Source organism: Metopolophium dirhodum, chromosome 5, assembly GCF_019925205.1.
Source record: "Metopolophium dirhodum isolate CAU chromosome 5, ASM1992520v1, whole genome shotgun sequence".
Lineage (NCBI taxonomy): Eukaryota > Metazoa > Arthropoda > Insecta > Hemiptera > Aphididae > Metopolophium > Metopolophium dirhodum.
The window spans coordinates 23,578,917-23,593,817 of NC_083564.1; the positions used below are offsets into that span (position 1 = coordinate 23,578,917).

The 14,901-nt window shown below is 37.1% G+C and overlaps 1 protein-coding gene across 1 annotated transcript; it reads right to left on the reverse strand.

Annotated features, from left to right (window-relative positions):
- Nucleotides 1-369: 369 nt before the first annotated feature.
- Nucleotides 370-11,440, reverse strand: LOC132945186 (uncharacterized). Its single transcript, XM_061014866.1, has 2 exons — nucleotides 11,267-11,440; nucleotides 370-1,595 (listed from the first exon to the last, which is right to left on the reverse strand). Exons 1-2 carry the CDS (start codon nucleotides 11,315-11,317, stop codon nucleotides 885-887), a joined length of 762 nt encoding a protein of 253 aa, XP_060870849.1. The 5' UTR covers nucleotides 11,318-11,440; the 3' UTR covers nucleotides 370-884.
- Nucleotides 11,441-14,901: the final 3,461 nt, after the last annotated feature.

Consider the following 14,901-nt stretch of genomic DNA (forward strand, 5'->3'; position numbering starts at 1 on the left):
CTGCGTCATTCAGGCCCCGCTCTATATGGATTTCGGTACGTTATCGGTGGTACTATTTCGGTTTAACTTAGCAGAGAAGTGACGGGATCGAAATTTTTGTCGAGATTTCAAAGTTCTGAGCTGGATTAAAAAAACCTCTTGCAGTGAGTTTTTCGTCCTGCGATGACGTGAGAAACACAATAATAAGCTTCTTATAAGCTTCTCTGTACTGATACACAGCAGGTAATAATAATATAATAATATTGTGTTGTGTGTTACGCATACGTTTATTTCGATCGAAACATAATATTTATTGTTATATATAAATCTACATTTTTTCCAAATTTTCATTCAGTCACAGTAAAAAAAAAAAAAACATAATATTATATATATATATATATATATATTCCGAGTAAGAGCGTCTTAACATAATAATATATTATAAATACGTATATAGTTCCGTCACACTGTTCGCGGAAAATGGCACTGAACGCGATTCGGACGAGACGCGCGCGTAAATATATTTATAATAATATTATTATTATTATTATTATTGTTATTGTTATTATATTATATTATGTCTGAGTACGATTGTTTGTTGTTGTTGGTCTTCTGTTTATTCGTTTATTGATGCCGGCGCTGCGGTTGGCGGCCGCGACAAGTATAATAGAACCTGACTAGAAATTTCGTTTATAAAAAAAAAAACAAAAAAAGATAGTTTCGAACGGCAGCGAACCGGCCTATACTATAATATTGATGATCGATGATTATTATTCTATAATATTGATAACCGATGATTATTATACTATAATAATATTATTATGATGTACGATCAGCCGAACATAATATTATAATGATATCGTCCGGCTGGCCAGCGGCAGTTCGCCGTCGTCCGTCCGCGACGTCTACCGGCGGCGCCTGAGGGCCAAGAACTTGGCCAGTGCTTCGTATATGACCCGCGGGTTGATGCTGCTGTCGGCCGTGTACCGGACGCCCCTGGTGGTGCCATCGTGGTGGCTGACCACTCCGTACTCGCCCACGATGAACCCGTCCGGCGTCTCTTCCTCGACCCTGTACTTCCGGTAGTGTTTTCCGTCCACCACGTAACCGCTCTTCCGGGTTTCCGCCGCCTGAGTCGTGGTCGTCGTAGTGGAAGCGGTCGTGGTGGTGGAGGTGGTGGTGATTGCTGACGAAGTGGCGGTGAAGCCGGTGATGGCGATGTCGGTGCTGCCGCTATCGGTGGTGCTGCTGCTGGCGTCGTAACTCCCGGACACCGCGGTCGTCGGCGTCGGTTGCTGCTGCACGCCGTGCACGCGCCCGTCGCTCAGCACGCTCACCGCCTCGTCCACCTCGTAGTTCTGTTCCGGTTCCGCGTACACCCGTTCCGGTTCCACGAACATCCGCCCCGGTTCCCCGTAATCCGGCTCCGGCGATTCCTGCTGCTGCAGGCTCTGGTCCGACGGGGGCGGGTGTCCGTTGACGGCCACGGACGGATCATCGTATTCCGCGTAAATCGATGCGGCCGTCACCACCACCGCCGGCCGCGTTGGTGACACTGGTGGTCTCTGCCGCTGCTGCCGCCGCTGATGCCAAGGGCGGCCCGCGCAATGCGATACCTGCGGTGCAACACGAAACAAACAATCAATTAAATGCCTGCGATGAATTTTTTTTTATTTAAAAGATGGAAAATAGAAAATTCACAATAATCTGTTTACACAATATAATACGCGATGAGTAGATATGTTTTAACTTTTTACTAAATTTTACGGCGTGAGAGTAGAAGGGACCGCGTATTGCCAAAGCGATATATTATTTAAAAATATAGAGCAATTATTTACATAAGTAAACCTATTATGAAGTATACCTATTCGACAACGTCTAAGGCGTGGGGAGATTTCACTATACACACGTGCATAAAAACCATATCTGCTACGATTGATTGGTATCCATGGTAAGATTTGGTATACCAGTGTGTTTATATACCATACGATAAGCCGCGTTGCCGTTTTTTTTTTGATCTAGTTCAACAATTTCGGACGCAACACCCGCATGTGCAGTTGTTGTCTTTCCGTCTTACAAGCGCGTAACATGCAGGCAAATTTACGCTCAGCAGATCACGTTTAGCTCCGTCAGTTGAAAAATTAGAGTGAATCGACCTATTATGAAAGTTGATATGGTAAGAGCATTATAGCTGTGTTCGTATGTTGTTTTTTTTACGATTGTTCGATTTTTTAGCAAGTACTGCGTATGTAATACAGCGTGAATCAAAAATGCCAATAACTCACGTGAAAACCGAAAAATCGTAAAATAACCAACACAGATAATAATGGTTCTTGTCATCGAGTTTCACTCTGATATGTATATTAAACTAACGGAGCTAAACGCGATATATTTAAATTTGATATGTTACGCACAGACGCACTTGTAAGACGGAGACAACACACGCGTCCTCTCAACAAACTATGACCATTTAATCCCAAATCCGTATTACCAATGTCAACCAATATGAAACGTGCATTCAAGGCGAACGCGAACGTTCATCAATCGTCAAACAAGTATAATATACTATACACAAGTTAACGTGTTTGTAGTGAAAACCCACCTTTAGCGTGTGCCGCGCAAAGTGCCTTTACAGTCTAATATCGTCCACGTCGTCATGTTGCAATCCCAGTGTTTTAGTCAGCCGACCATCGTGGTCATCTGTTTAGTACACCGTTTTATACCGGGTATTGCCAATAAAGGGTGAAAAGTATTCGACTTGTCGTTACAGTGGTCGAATGGTTATCGATTATTATTCATTCTTACCTACCGATCAATTATAGGTAATGTTTAAAATCACGGACTAAAATATTAGGTTTAAAATATGAAACGGTACACTGGCTTAACTCTATATATATATATGCTCTGACCTAGGTTTTAAATGTGTCAACCGAGATAATGTGATCAAATGAACAACACAATACAAATTACGGACGAATCGATACAACGTATAATATAACGTCTATAACGTCTATAAATTGTTCCATTCCGATTGTACCTACATATTATTATAATAATATACATGCGGATTTATCGACTTACAGTCCGCGGTCAATCTCTCAATCATAAATTATATGTGAAAATGGGAAAAAGAGAGACGTCATATGTATAATATTGTATTATATATTATGTACGTCACGAGTCATTGTTTTTCGTGTTGTTTCCTATATTATTATGTGCCTATATTATATTATAATATATATTCTGCTCTCGTTGGCTTACCGATTTACGAAAAACTTAACAGAGTAATTACCACTGTATATATATAGGTATAATAATATAATAATATTGTCTTCTTAATTATAAGACATGTGATAACGCATACACTATCGTGTTTACATAAACAATTGGGTTGAATCACTATATAGCAATGCGTAATAATGATATTGTAATTAAAAAAAAAAAAATTGAAATATCGAAGTAAATTGTATTTGCGTGTAGGTACCTTGAAAAATATCAACGGCGCTGATCTACACCGAAATGAAAGTATATCCTGTAATCACACCTATATTAATCGTATTCTATATAAACGTAATAAATAATTATACAGTGCACGGTACGTAATTATATCAACACCATAGTATATAGCTCATATCCATGAGCTACCTATGTATCAACTAATTATTTTAGGCAAATAATACGTTAAATTATAACGAGGAAAGGATCTTAATACGGCAAGTCGCTTTATTTTTAATAACTTTTCAAGACGTAAAACCGGTAAACTAAACCAGGTCGTTTGTTTGATTGTGTTTTTTTATTTTAATCAAATTATTAGGGCAATAATATAAAGGCAATAAAACAAATTTGCGCACGGACCCATACATATAGGAGACCGAGACTGAGATTTTTAAAAGTGCGATACACCTCTATCATCAGCACGTCCCTAATGTTTTTTACCCGCGTGCACATCATAGCATGCTGACAACAGGTTGACCAGAGACATATAATATATAAAAGTATGTTATAGGCCACTCGATTATATTTTTATGCTGCTATGGTCTTACCCACGTGATCTAGTTCAACGATGGTTTCGGACAGACAATATTAATAATACGTTATTAATAATAATAACGTTTCGTTTTCGACCTAACATTACTATAATAATATAATCGTCCGACTCCGACGGGACATATATATACATACATACAAAGCCGGCGTCGTCGCCGATAGATTTTATACGAGTCGCGTGTATCCACACTATTTTATTATGATCGCAATCCTCGCGCGGCGGACTGATTTCAACACTTTCTTTGGCCTAAATATAAGCTGCGAAAATATAATGTACGCTACGAATCCGATTCGTCATCGTCCGGCTGCGCTGTAGATGAGTCGAGACGCGTTTTCGATTTTCTCGGCCGACCCATATCTTGCCCTGTGCGGGTATAAAATCATTAAAGTCACATAATATGTACATAACACCTCCGACGCCGTGGACCGGACGGATGGCCGGAAAATTAAAAAAATCGTCGTCCGATAACGCAACGCTGCACCTAAGTGGACAGGGTGTAACAGATAGAACTGACTTTTGGAATAACTTTTGTCCTAATCAATATTTTTTAATTTTTTTTTATATATAATTTATAACCACTTCCGCCGTTACACGTGTAATAAAAAACTATTTTTATTTTCTAATACAGAAAATAAAAAAATTTAAATTTGATTTAAATTTTTTTTTTTAATAAATTCAATACGGCCAATTTGTGAATCTGCTTATAAGAATGATTTGGATGGTGAAAACATTTATCTAAGTCAAGTATTTTATTTTTTAGAATTTTTTTAAATTTCAATATTTTTTTGATTGAATTAGTTTGGAACGCAATAACTCTTTTAAGAATATCATTTTTGGAAATTTGCAAACATGGGTATATTTCTTAAACTATTTACTAATCATACAATTTTAACAATTTTTGTCATAGGTACGTTTAAGTAGCATCAATTTTTTGTTTTTTTTTTTTTGGTCAAGTCTTTCTGTTACGCCTTGTATAGGTATAGGTACATAGAGCATAGTTCTAAGACTCGTATTATGATTCCCACATCAATGTTATTTTAATCGAAACAAAACAAACCCGCGATGATATTTATTAGGTAAATCATTATTACGCAAATCCGCGGGGTGTATCATGTTTTCATCGGATTTGTTAATCGTCGTCTCGTCAATGCGTTTTCGACTAGGTCGCACACACACACACACACTATATATATATATATATAGGCGTCCTGTCAAGTACATATACGTTCCTATACGTTTCGCGGCCTTATTATTTCGTAAATAGACACAACCGGTTGCCGAATACCGCGATCGCGCTGGATGCATGCCCCGTAGCTATATATTATAATATGATATACCTATGCCTAATAATAATAATAATAATAATATATTTATAGACGATAATGATATTATACAGGTGGGTACGTCCGCGGCCGCAGAACACCGCCAAAGAAAACCATTTGGACTTATTAGTTATAAATGTTATAATAGCCACGGCAGACAGTAGTGCGAATATACGGCGGTTATAATAATATGTATATAGCGTATTCACACACACACACACACACATACACACACACACACACACACACACACACACACACCTACACACACACACACACACACACACACACAGGCGTGTAATGGCTGGCAACAGTATGTATTAGGTGTGTGTACATAATGTACATACATGTATAGAGGTACCTATGTGTGTTCAATATAATAATATGCGCAGACTCGAATGTGCACGTGCCGTGCCTGTCTGCAACACTGCGGCGTGAAAAAATATATATCGATCCGAGGGCCATAATTAAAAAAAAAAAACGTTTGTAATTTATGATTCGAAATGCGCTTATGATTGTATATTGTATTATATTGTCGCAATGTCTAGGACTCCGTCGTCTATCTATCTATATATATATATATATGATATATATTATGTTCTCTCGCACTATATAATATTACACTGCACGTGTTGACGGCCTTGAACGCTATTAGCCGAATGCCCTTTTTCGCGTGCACGCGCGCGCACACATACACACACACAAACCAACGCACTTATCGGAATGTTTAGAATATTTCGCGGTCAAGCACCGCACAGCAATCTACCCCGGCGGAGTTAACCAAACGGCTGTGATAATATATTACGCGCAGTGAAACCCGTCGATAACTCGAATCGGTTGGGGCCGAAAAAAAATTCGAGTTGTCGAAAAAATTGTGTGTAGGTATACTCGTTGAAATGCAGCGGCGAAGATTTTCCTTCGAGCTATCGAAAATTCGACTTTAAGACGTTCTTCGCGGACGCCTCTGCGCAGGACCGATATTCTGATTTACGAGCGATGTATACGCTGGAAGGGCCTGCGGAACAGTCACTGTCGGTAGACAGTTCCTATGAGTGGTTATATAATTATCAGTGACGTTACGGCGGTAAGAAATCGAAATTTTTTCAATATACTATGCGGTTGCAAGACTCGTGCAAAAAAGTTTTAAAATTTTAACACGATCGACAATAATAGCTATTTATCCATCGGCGACCGTCAGAATCGCAATCGTGTAATATGATACGCCAAAACATACATAATACACTCATACTAGTCATACTTATATAAACTATTATACATCTATTTAAAATCGATAATAATAATAATGTTAATGACAACGAACGACAGATGGATCATTTTCTTCACAACATATTATCATACGAAAATAAATTTAAAAGGCGATCGGGGGATAACGAGTTCGTCTTGGACAAAGTCATAATCACGCGTTTTCTTCGTGGATATATGCAATGTGTACACAACACGCGACAAGTCACAATGCCTACCTCTTATAATATGACTATTATTAATGCACCGAAGAGTGGCGAAATGTCAAAAGGCCGACGAAGAATGAGATGCATATTATTGTGTATTAATTATAATAATAACATACATCATGCCTACGCATGCGCCGACATTCGAACCCCTATGGTTTTGTGCGCTTCGATCGCAATTCGCAAATCTTCGCGAGCGCCTGGGGCCAATGTTAATTTATTAAATACGCCATAATAAACAATAACAATAATATTATAATAACGCCGCACGTACCTATATATTATTTGTACAACGACTGTGAAAAAAAAATTGTGTATTAATGTAGGTATATTTATTATTACATATACGCTGACGGTCGACGGAGAGCTGCGCGAGTTCCTATATAATACGTAATAAGTGTACCTATATATATTATTATAATAATTTATATCATCATCACCATCGTCAGGTTTTTACCCGAGAGGGACGTTCGCTTTTAAATTTTTATAAATTGAAAATGTATAACGAATAGGTACGGGTCGCAAATGTATATCATAAAATTATAACTAGTATAATAGGTACGCATATTTATTATATTATAACGAGTTTTATACTTTTTACGTATTATTATAAGACATAATATACGCACTGCACACTGAATTAATGTAATATTGCGGTGTGATCATAATTAATATTATAATATTATTCGCTCGTTACGACATGACAGCGTGGTGTTCGTATATAGATAATACATAATATTATAATACAATTGAGTGCATTTTTTTAACATTCGTCCGTCGTATATTTTTATAGTTACAATTTTTATAGCCTTTAGGATTTATTTCGATTTCGTGTATTTTGGAACGAATCAAAGGCGATTTAAAATTTAAAATACTATTTCAAAAGTTTTTACGTACCTACCTTTTCAATATCATATTGAAAAAGTACTCGCAACACGGTACATTATTCGAAAAATATAATTATTTTACTATATTTTTATCTTTATATTATATTATATTATTATATTCTGAAGAAAAATATCTTCGGAGAAAATTTGATTACCTATATATAAAATATTTCAATTTAATATTTTTATTTATTTACAAGCATTTAAGATTTTAATAAGACTTCAGATGGTAGAGATAGATAAAAAATCGTGGTGTTCGACTGTTGCCCTCGTCAAATCAATAAAATGACTTAAAAAGTTGTTTGGATATATTAGATTTAGTTGGTGAAATATAATCTGTAAATTTGTTTTTACAATAAGTATTTGGGCGCTAAGTTTATACATATAAAGGTATCATAATAAAATGTTATTTATCGGTGATACTCTGTTACTTAAAAGTTATACACGCTGAAATGATAAATTATTTTTTTAATAACATTATAAATTATAAATCGTAGTTTTCAGAAAAATATTTTGCCTCAGATGAAATTGAAAGATTATTGTATAATATCATAATTTGTAAAAGTAAAAATCATAACGATAAGAATGTTGTGCTTTTGATTTAATAATCGTGACCACTACAATATACTCGACCAACCTATTTCAAATTGTATTTATAAAAAACAAAATATTTACCGAGAAGATGTATAATGGAATCATCACATATTATCATTTAAACACATAACTCTTTGCGTGCCTATTAATTTGTGAAAAAAAAAAAACGATAGTTTAAAATCGAACTTACTGGATTTCAACGTCGTCGAGCGCAATGACGGTCAAGTTGCGACGATATTACGATTTACGTTTATTATATTATAATATCCTTTCATGCGCATACGCCGACGAGACCTTCTGGACTACGATCGCGTACAATTCATGGCATTTGAATATAACGTTATCCACGCTGAGCGTACTTATCGTGTTGTTCGTGCCATATTATAGTCAAACAACAAAATTTGTAAGACCCTCTGGAGAGCTGGGTGCCGTCGGGCGGACCGCCATCGCCCGTGTATACGAAACGATTCGCCCCATTTACCATAATACTATTATGAATGTTATATTACGAGCACTTGGCAAATGTACTGTTTATCGTACGACGACTTCAATATTATTATACAGTAGAAATATTATTATCAAATATGTGGCGCGCAAAGGGGTGGACGGCGAAAATGTGTTGTTTCGCGTTCCTACCAGCTATATGCAATCGCGGTGGGTATAATATATAATACGAAGGACGCGAATAGTACGTGTTAAAAAATATAATATACATAGGTAATAATATCATAATCTATATAACGTGGCCTGATATGAATTACTTAAACGTGGGATTAATTATTATATTTATATTTTCCAAAATAAAACGTTTACTAACATAATATCATATTTTATTGAATAAAAAAAGACCTTTATGGAATTTATAATGTATATAACGATGAATACTAAAAACGCCGGTCGAAATCGATGCTTCTTTTGCGTCTAATACTGCGGTCGTTATTTTGTTCACATATTTTTTATAAGATCATATTTACAAAAAAACGGGCATCCCGAAAGCTTGGCCACCCCAATATGATTATATAGCATTGCCGAATACCGCTCACTCTGCACTCATCGCTATACTCCTAAAAAAAACAACAAACCGCGCGAACAAACTTGAAATTTGGAATAGTGCTGCTGGTTCCTGCAACGATTTAGATGTGCAATAAAGAAAGGATCTCCCGACTTCAATTTTACCATAGAAATATTATCGAGTAAGTTGCGCGGAAAACGGTGGAAGGCGGAAAGATGGTTATATCGTATACATGTGCGTAGAGCACGAAAATACGCGAATAATACGAGTTTAAAAATATATAAAATACATGATAATATATTGTGATGATATTACACTTAAATACAATCGGCTGTTTGATTATCGTTACATATCGTTTGGGTCGTTAAACCGCACGTTATTATCTCATGCGGTCGCACACGACAAACCGGGCACTATATATATATTATATATATTATATACACACACACTGCAATGATACAATAATAATATAATATAACTCACCTACGTATAACCGGATTCCGGACGAGCTTAATATCGAGTGATACCTACATACAAAATATTACAATGATATTATAATATAATAATACAGTATTGTCTGTGTGTGTGTGTGTGTGTGTGTCCGTCTTATTAGCGGCGACAGTCGAATATTATGCAGTGTGCGATGCGTATGACGAGCGCGAGGCTGCCAAATATGGCTGCGACGACGACGGACTTTCCGGTGGAACGACAACAATATATTTTAATGGATAGGTGAAACACCCGCGACAGAAAATCAGAGATTGATATGTATATAATAATAGTTTGACGGAATTTTCTAAGAAGTCGGTAAGAACAGCAACTAAAAAAATATCATAATATTATTATATTTTATCATTTCGCGTGCCGTCTCTCTCTCTCTCTCTCTCTCGCGGGAGATGCCCCGCCTGAAGACGCCCAGAATACCGTTATCGTCGTCGTTGTCGAATGTTTCCGTCGTCTTTCAAACCTCAAATGCTTCCGATTGTCCGCGAAAACAGGGTATAGGTACACTGTATATTGCCCATATTACTCAGCATAGGTACCCTATACATATTTTGGAATTCTGTTTGCGGCACACGGAACTGCACTATTGGATCATCGATCTCCCGCAGACAGAGTTCTAAAATATTGTATAGAGCTTGTACTGAGTAATGCGCATAGGTGTAACTGAGCACCTGTTCCCGCCTGATGAACGACTACCACCAGGCGGAATCCTATCATGGCCCTTGTGGAAAACGATAAACACTTAGCCGGAGTAGCTAAGACAAGAGTGAACGTGGTGAAATGGCAATACCAAACCTGACACATGTAAATGCGGCGAGAGACAATCCGACGGACACATAATAAAATGCACCCTTGCCCCGCCATGATGTACAACTGTCGACTTGGCGCTTGCCAATGAAAATTCTATATCAATAGCCACCCACTGGCTGAAGCAAAATATTTAGCAAATTTATTATTTGTTTTTTTGACTATCTATAGTGTATATTATTTATATTTTTTATTTTTATTTTTAATGTAATTAATATTTATCAAGTCCAGCCCGGTGGGCACGATTAGAAAAATAAGAAGACTGAGCTATGGAGTCCAACCAATTTTCGCGGGCACCAGCTATATAATATTATCTGTACAGAATATTCTATAAAAAAAATTGTATATTTATAATGACTGCGTGCGTTTGTTAGTGCATGGGTACTCTTCGGTAATCTCGGACACCACAAAACCTCGTCCGAGTCATATATGTCCTCTCGTGTAAGAGGTTCGGTTTACGGCTACGTCGAGTACCTCCAAACATTTTAAATTTAAAAAAATTCTCTACGGACAGTATACAATACGTTGGCCGGGGGTCAGCCATACATTCATTATATAATTATAATAGTATATTATTATAAATAATACGATTTACGAACGGTGCAGGACGCGAGCGGTAAAGTCGTTCTATATATTATACTGACCAAGAGGGTTAGGAGGACGGCGACGGTGGCGAAGAGCGCAGTGCCGCGCATATCTCGTCTCTTCACGGTGTCGTCGCGACGTGCCGGCTGCAGCTGTGGTCCGGGCGTCTGCGCATGGTCGGACGTCGCGGGTTACACTGGCCGCGACGAGGCCGGCGCGCGCGACGACGACGGCTACGGCGGCGGTGGTGGTGGCCGTGCGCGCGCGCGCGCGATAAGTACGCGCCGCGCCGGACCGCCGACGGATGGCCGCGGGGCGTGAAAACGGGAAAAAATCAGCAACGAAAACAAAAACGGGACGATATCGCGATGACGCCGTACGGTGATGGGTGGTGGCGGTGATCGTGTCGGCGGCGACCGGAGGCGATGGTAATAGACCGAGACCTTGGTGAGCGGGATACGGTAGTGGGCGGCGCGGGGGTGAGACTTAGCCGCCTAGCGTAATATTATTATTATTGGTGAAAAAAAAAAATATTCATAAAAAAAAACGCGTTTTACATATTATACAGTGTTAGATTTATCGCGATGTGTAAGAGTTTTGTGTTTATGCAGAGACGGAATTCCGCGGTCTGGCGCCTCGGCGATCGAAATTACGCGACGCGTATAATAAATATAATAATATATGTATGATATATTTTACGCAAACACAACTGTCACGGACACACAATAATACTATAATGACGCCAGCACGTCATTTTTGATATTTTTATAAATCGCCGCCGCGGGCCGTCTTCCGCGGTATACCAACGAAATGTAAATACAGTATTATCGGTGCCCGCGGTGTACCGATGCGGTATATAATATACAGTTCTGCTACTGATGCGCTATAATCGTACATGCAAACATACGTGCCTGGTACAACTACCGTGGGTCACTCGACGCCTCCCGCGGCGACTGGGTTTTCCGGAGGCTGCAGCGATCTCGGTGACATCTGCACCGACACGTCCGATCGCGTTATTCTCCTCCTCCTCCTCCTCCTCCTCCTTCTCCTCCTCCTCCTCCACCGCAGCCACCATCGCCGCCACTACCTCCTCGACCTCACTCGGAGTATGTGTTACGTGCATATTTTATTAACCGTTGCTCCGGCGGCAGTGGCGTTGGCCGTCGGCGAATTCCGATCTTATTACAATAATAATATTATAATATAATATATAACTGGCCGCGGCCGTTTGGAGACATCGCTGCCGCAGCCGAGATACGCGCCGACCGCATTAAGCGTGCCTACATAAATATTATTTTCTGTCGAATCTTGACCTCTTGAGAGGAATTTTTTTTTCGTTTCGAAAATATTTACCTATACTCGACGACAACGACCTTCGAGCGGTACACTTTTTTTTTACACTTACTTACAATATTATAATACATACCTATTATACAGCTGCTGCTGTGACGTATATAGCATAATAATATAGTGTAGCAAAATAACACAAATACACAATACATAATGATAATATGCATTATAATACAACGCACATATAACGTTAAGTCCAAAATGTATTATATAATAATTATTTATAGTTGAGTGGGTACATTTCTTTTTCACGATTTTACATCGACTTGATAAAAAAATCGTACTCGAATAAACTGCAAGTACTTAAAAAAAACTTAGAGTATTGAATTTACTATATTATATTATTATCCTCCTCACTTAGCGAAAAGCCCGCGGGCTGCGACGACGTGTTAATACCGATACGTCCTGCCTCTCAGCTGCAGCGACGTCGTTATTGGTTCGTTTTGTTCGTTAAAAGTCGTTTAGTGTTTGCGCCAAGGCTGGGCAAGTTAATGATTTTTTTTAACTCAGTTAAGTTAAGTAAATATGCACCAATAACAAAAAGTTAAAAGTTAAAAGTTAATACACAATTTTTGTTAACTTTTTATTAAGTTAAAAAAAAGTTAATTTGTTTATACAACGCTAGCGTACTTAATTTTTTTCCAACCCAAAACTAAACTATAGACTATAGTGTTTATACTTTGTACAGTATTTCCATTACATTAAGTTAGATTCGAATGATATACATTTTTAACTTTAAACAATTTACGACACATATTTTTTGACATGAACAAGAAATAGACTGAATTAGTGAAATATAATTAAATTAAAAACAAAATAAATTTACTTAACTTACTTCTTAAAATGAAAAATTATAAATCAAGTAAGTTAACAGTTAAGTTAATGAAAAGCCAAATGTAACTAGTTCAGTTAAAAAGTTAAAATAAAATTAACTTTTTAACTTAACTTAAACTTTTTAACTCGTTAATGCCCAGCCTTGGACTTTGCGCCACGTCTTGGTAATAATAGGTAATAATAACGCCAATGCGTTTTATCGAGCGAATTTTTTCAATTTTTTTTTCGCTGCAATCAACACAACGACCCGCGTCCGGATCGTATATAATTATTATTATCGTCGTCGAGTGCGGATCTGTCAGATCCGGGGAACGGCTACTTATAACGACAGCGATACAATTATTATAATGTACCTACTAAAAATGAATAGGGAAAAAAAACGTTTAAAATTGTTCTTCAAACTGGATAATAATAATACCGCGTGTATATAATATATTATAATGTAGGTAGGTACATATATAAATAGTATTTCAGAATATTATGTACCTTCCTACTTACTACACGCGAATAAAAACCAAACAGATCACGTAGGTAGGTATCACTTAAACCTAAAAATACGCACTAGACTACACCGTATTATAATAGTAGGTATGCGCATATACAAAAACAGCAGACTTGAGACAAGAGCAAATAGTATTTAACGTCATATATATTTATAAAATATAATTGTTAAATACAGTAATATTATTTAGATAAAAATCCCAATGTTCGGTGCCTATATAATATTCAATATAATATTAAAACACGAAAACTGTCGGGTGTTTTACGTCGGAAAACGTTTAAATTCGTACGATACAAACGAGATCGATTCTCAGATATAGCCGATATAGGTACACATAGAGTCGATAAAATTTCGAAATCGCATGAGAATTTTATACGTGACTATGTTTATCAAAAAATTGATCTCATTATGCATGTAATAATATTATAATACGAGTAAACATAATATATGTATAATACATCGTAATATATAGTATTCGCTATGTTAATATTTACGTTGTACGTTATTATTCAGTATACCCTAGGACTTATCCAAGGTCGTTTAACTCGTCGAAGAAAGAATTTTTTTTTTTTTTATATAGTCTGTATATAATAATTAAATTTCTATATTCTCACTATAATTTGTGTACGTATATTACGGCAGAGTTACAGAATATTGCTCGGGATTATAATGATTTTTTTCTCGTCGTTATTCGCGTGAACATAATTTGTTGGAAAAAAAACCGTCTCCTCGGTCACTTTTCAGGCGAAAAAAATCACACAGGGTTTGTATAATTGTTCCGTCGTATACGAGTTATATTTATCTGCACATATCCCCAGGCTACACGTAATACATATATATAGAGTCTTTGCACGCCGACGTGTATAATTTCTATGTCCATTACGTGTATAACATTATGATTGTGACCAATCGATTTATAATGTTTTATATCAACGTATCCAAATAATATCTTATATTATAATCATCATAATACATCCGAATATCCAATAAAATCTATTCGCTTAGGTT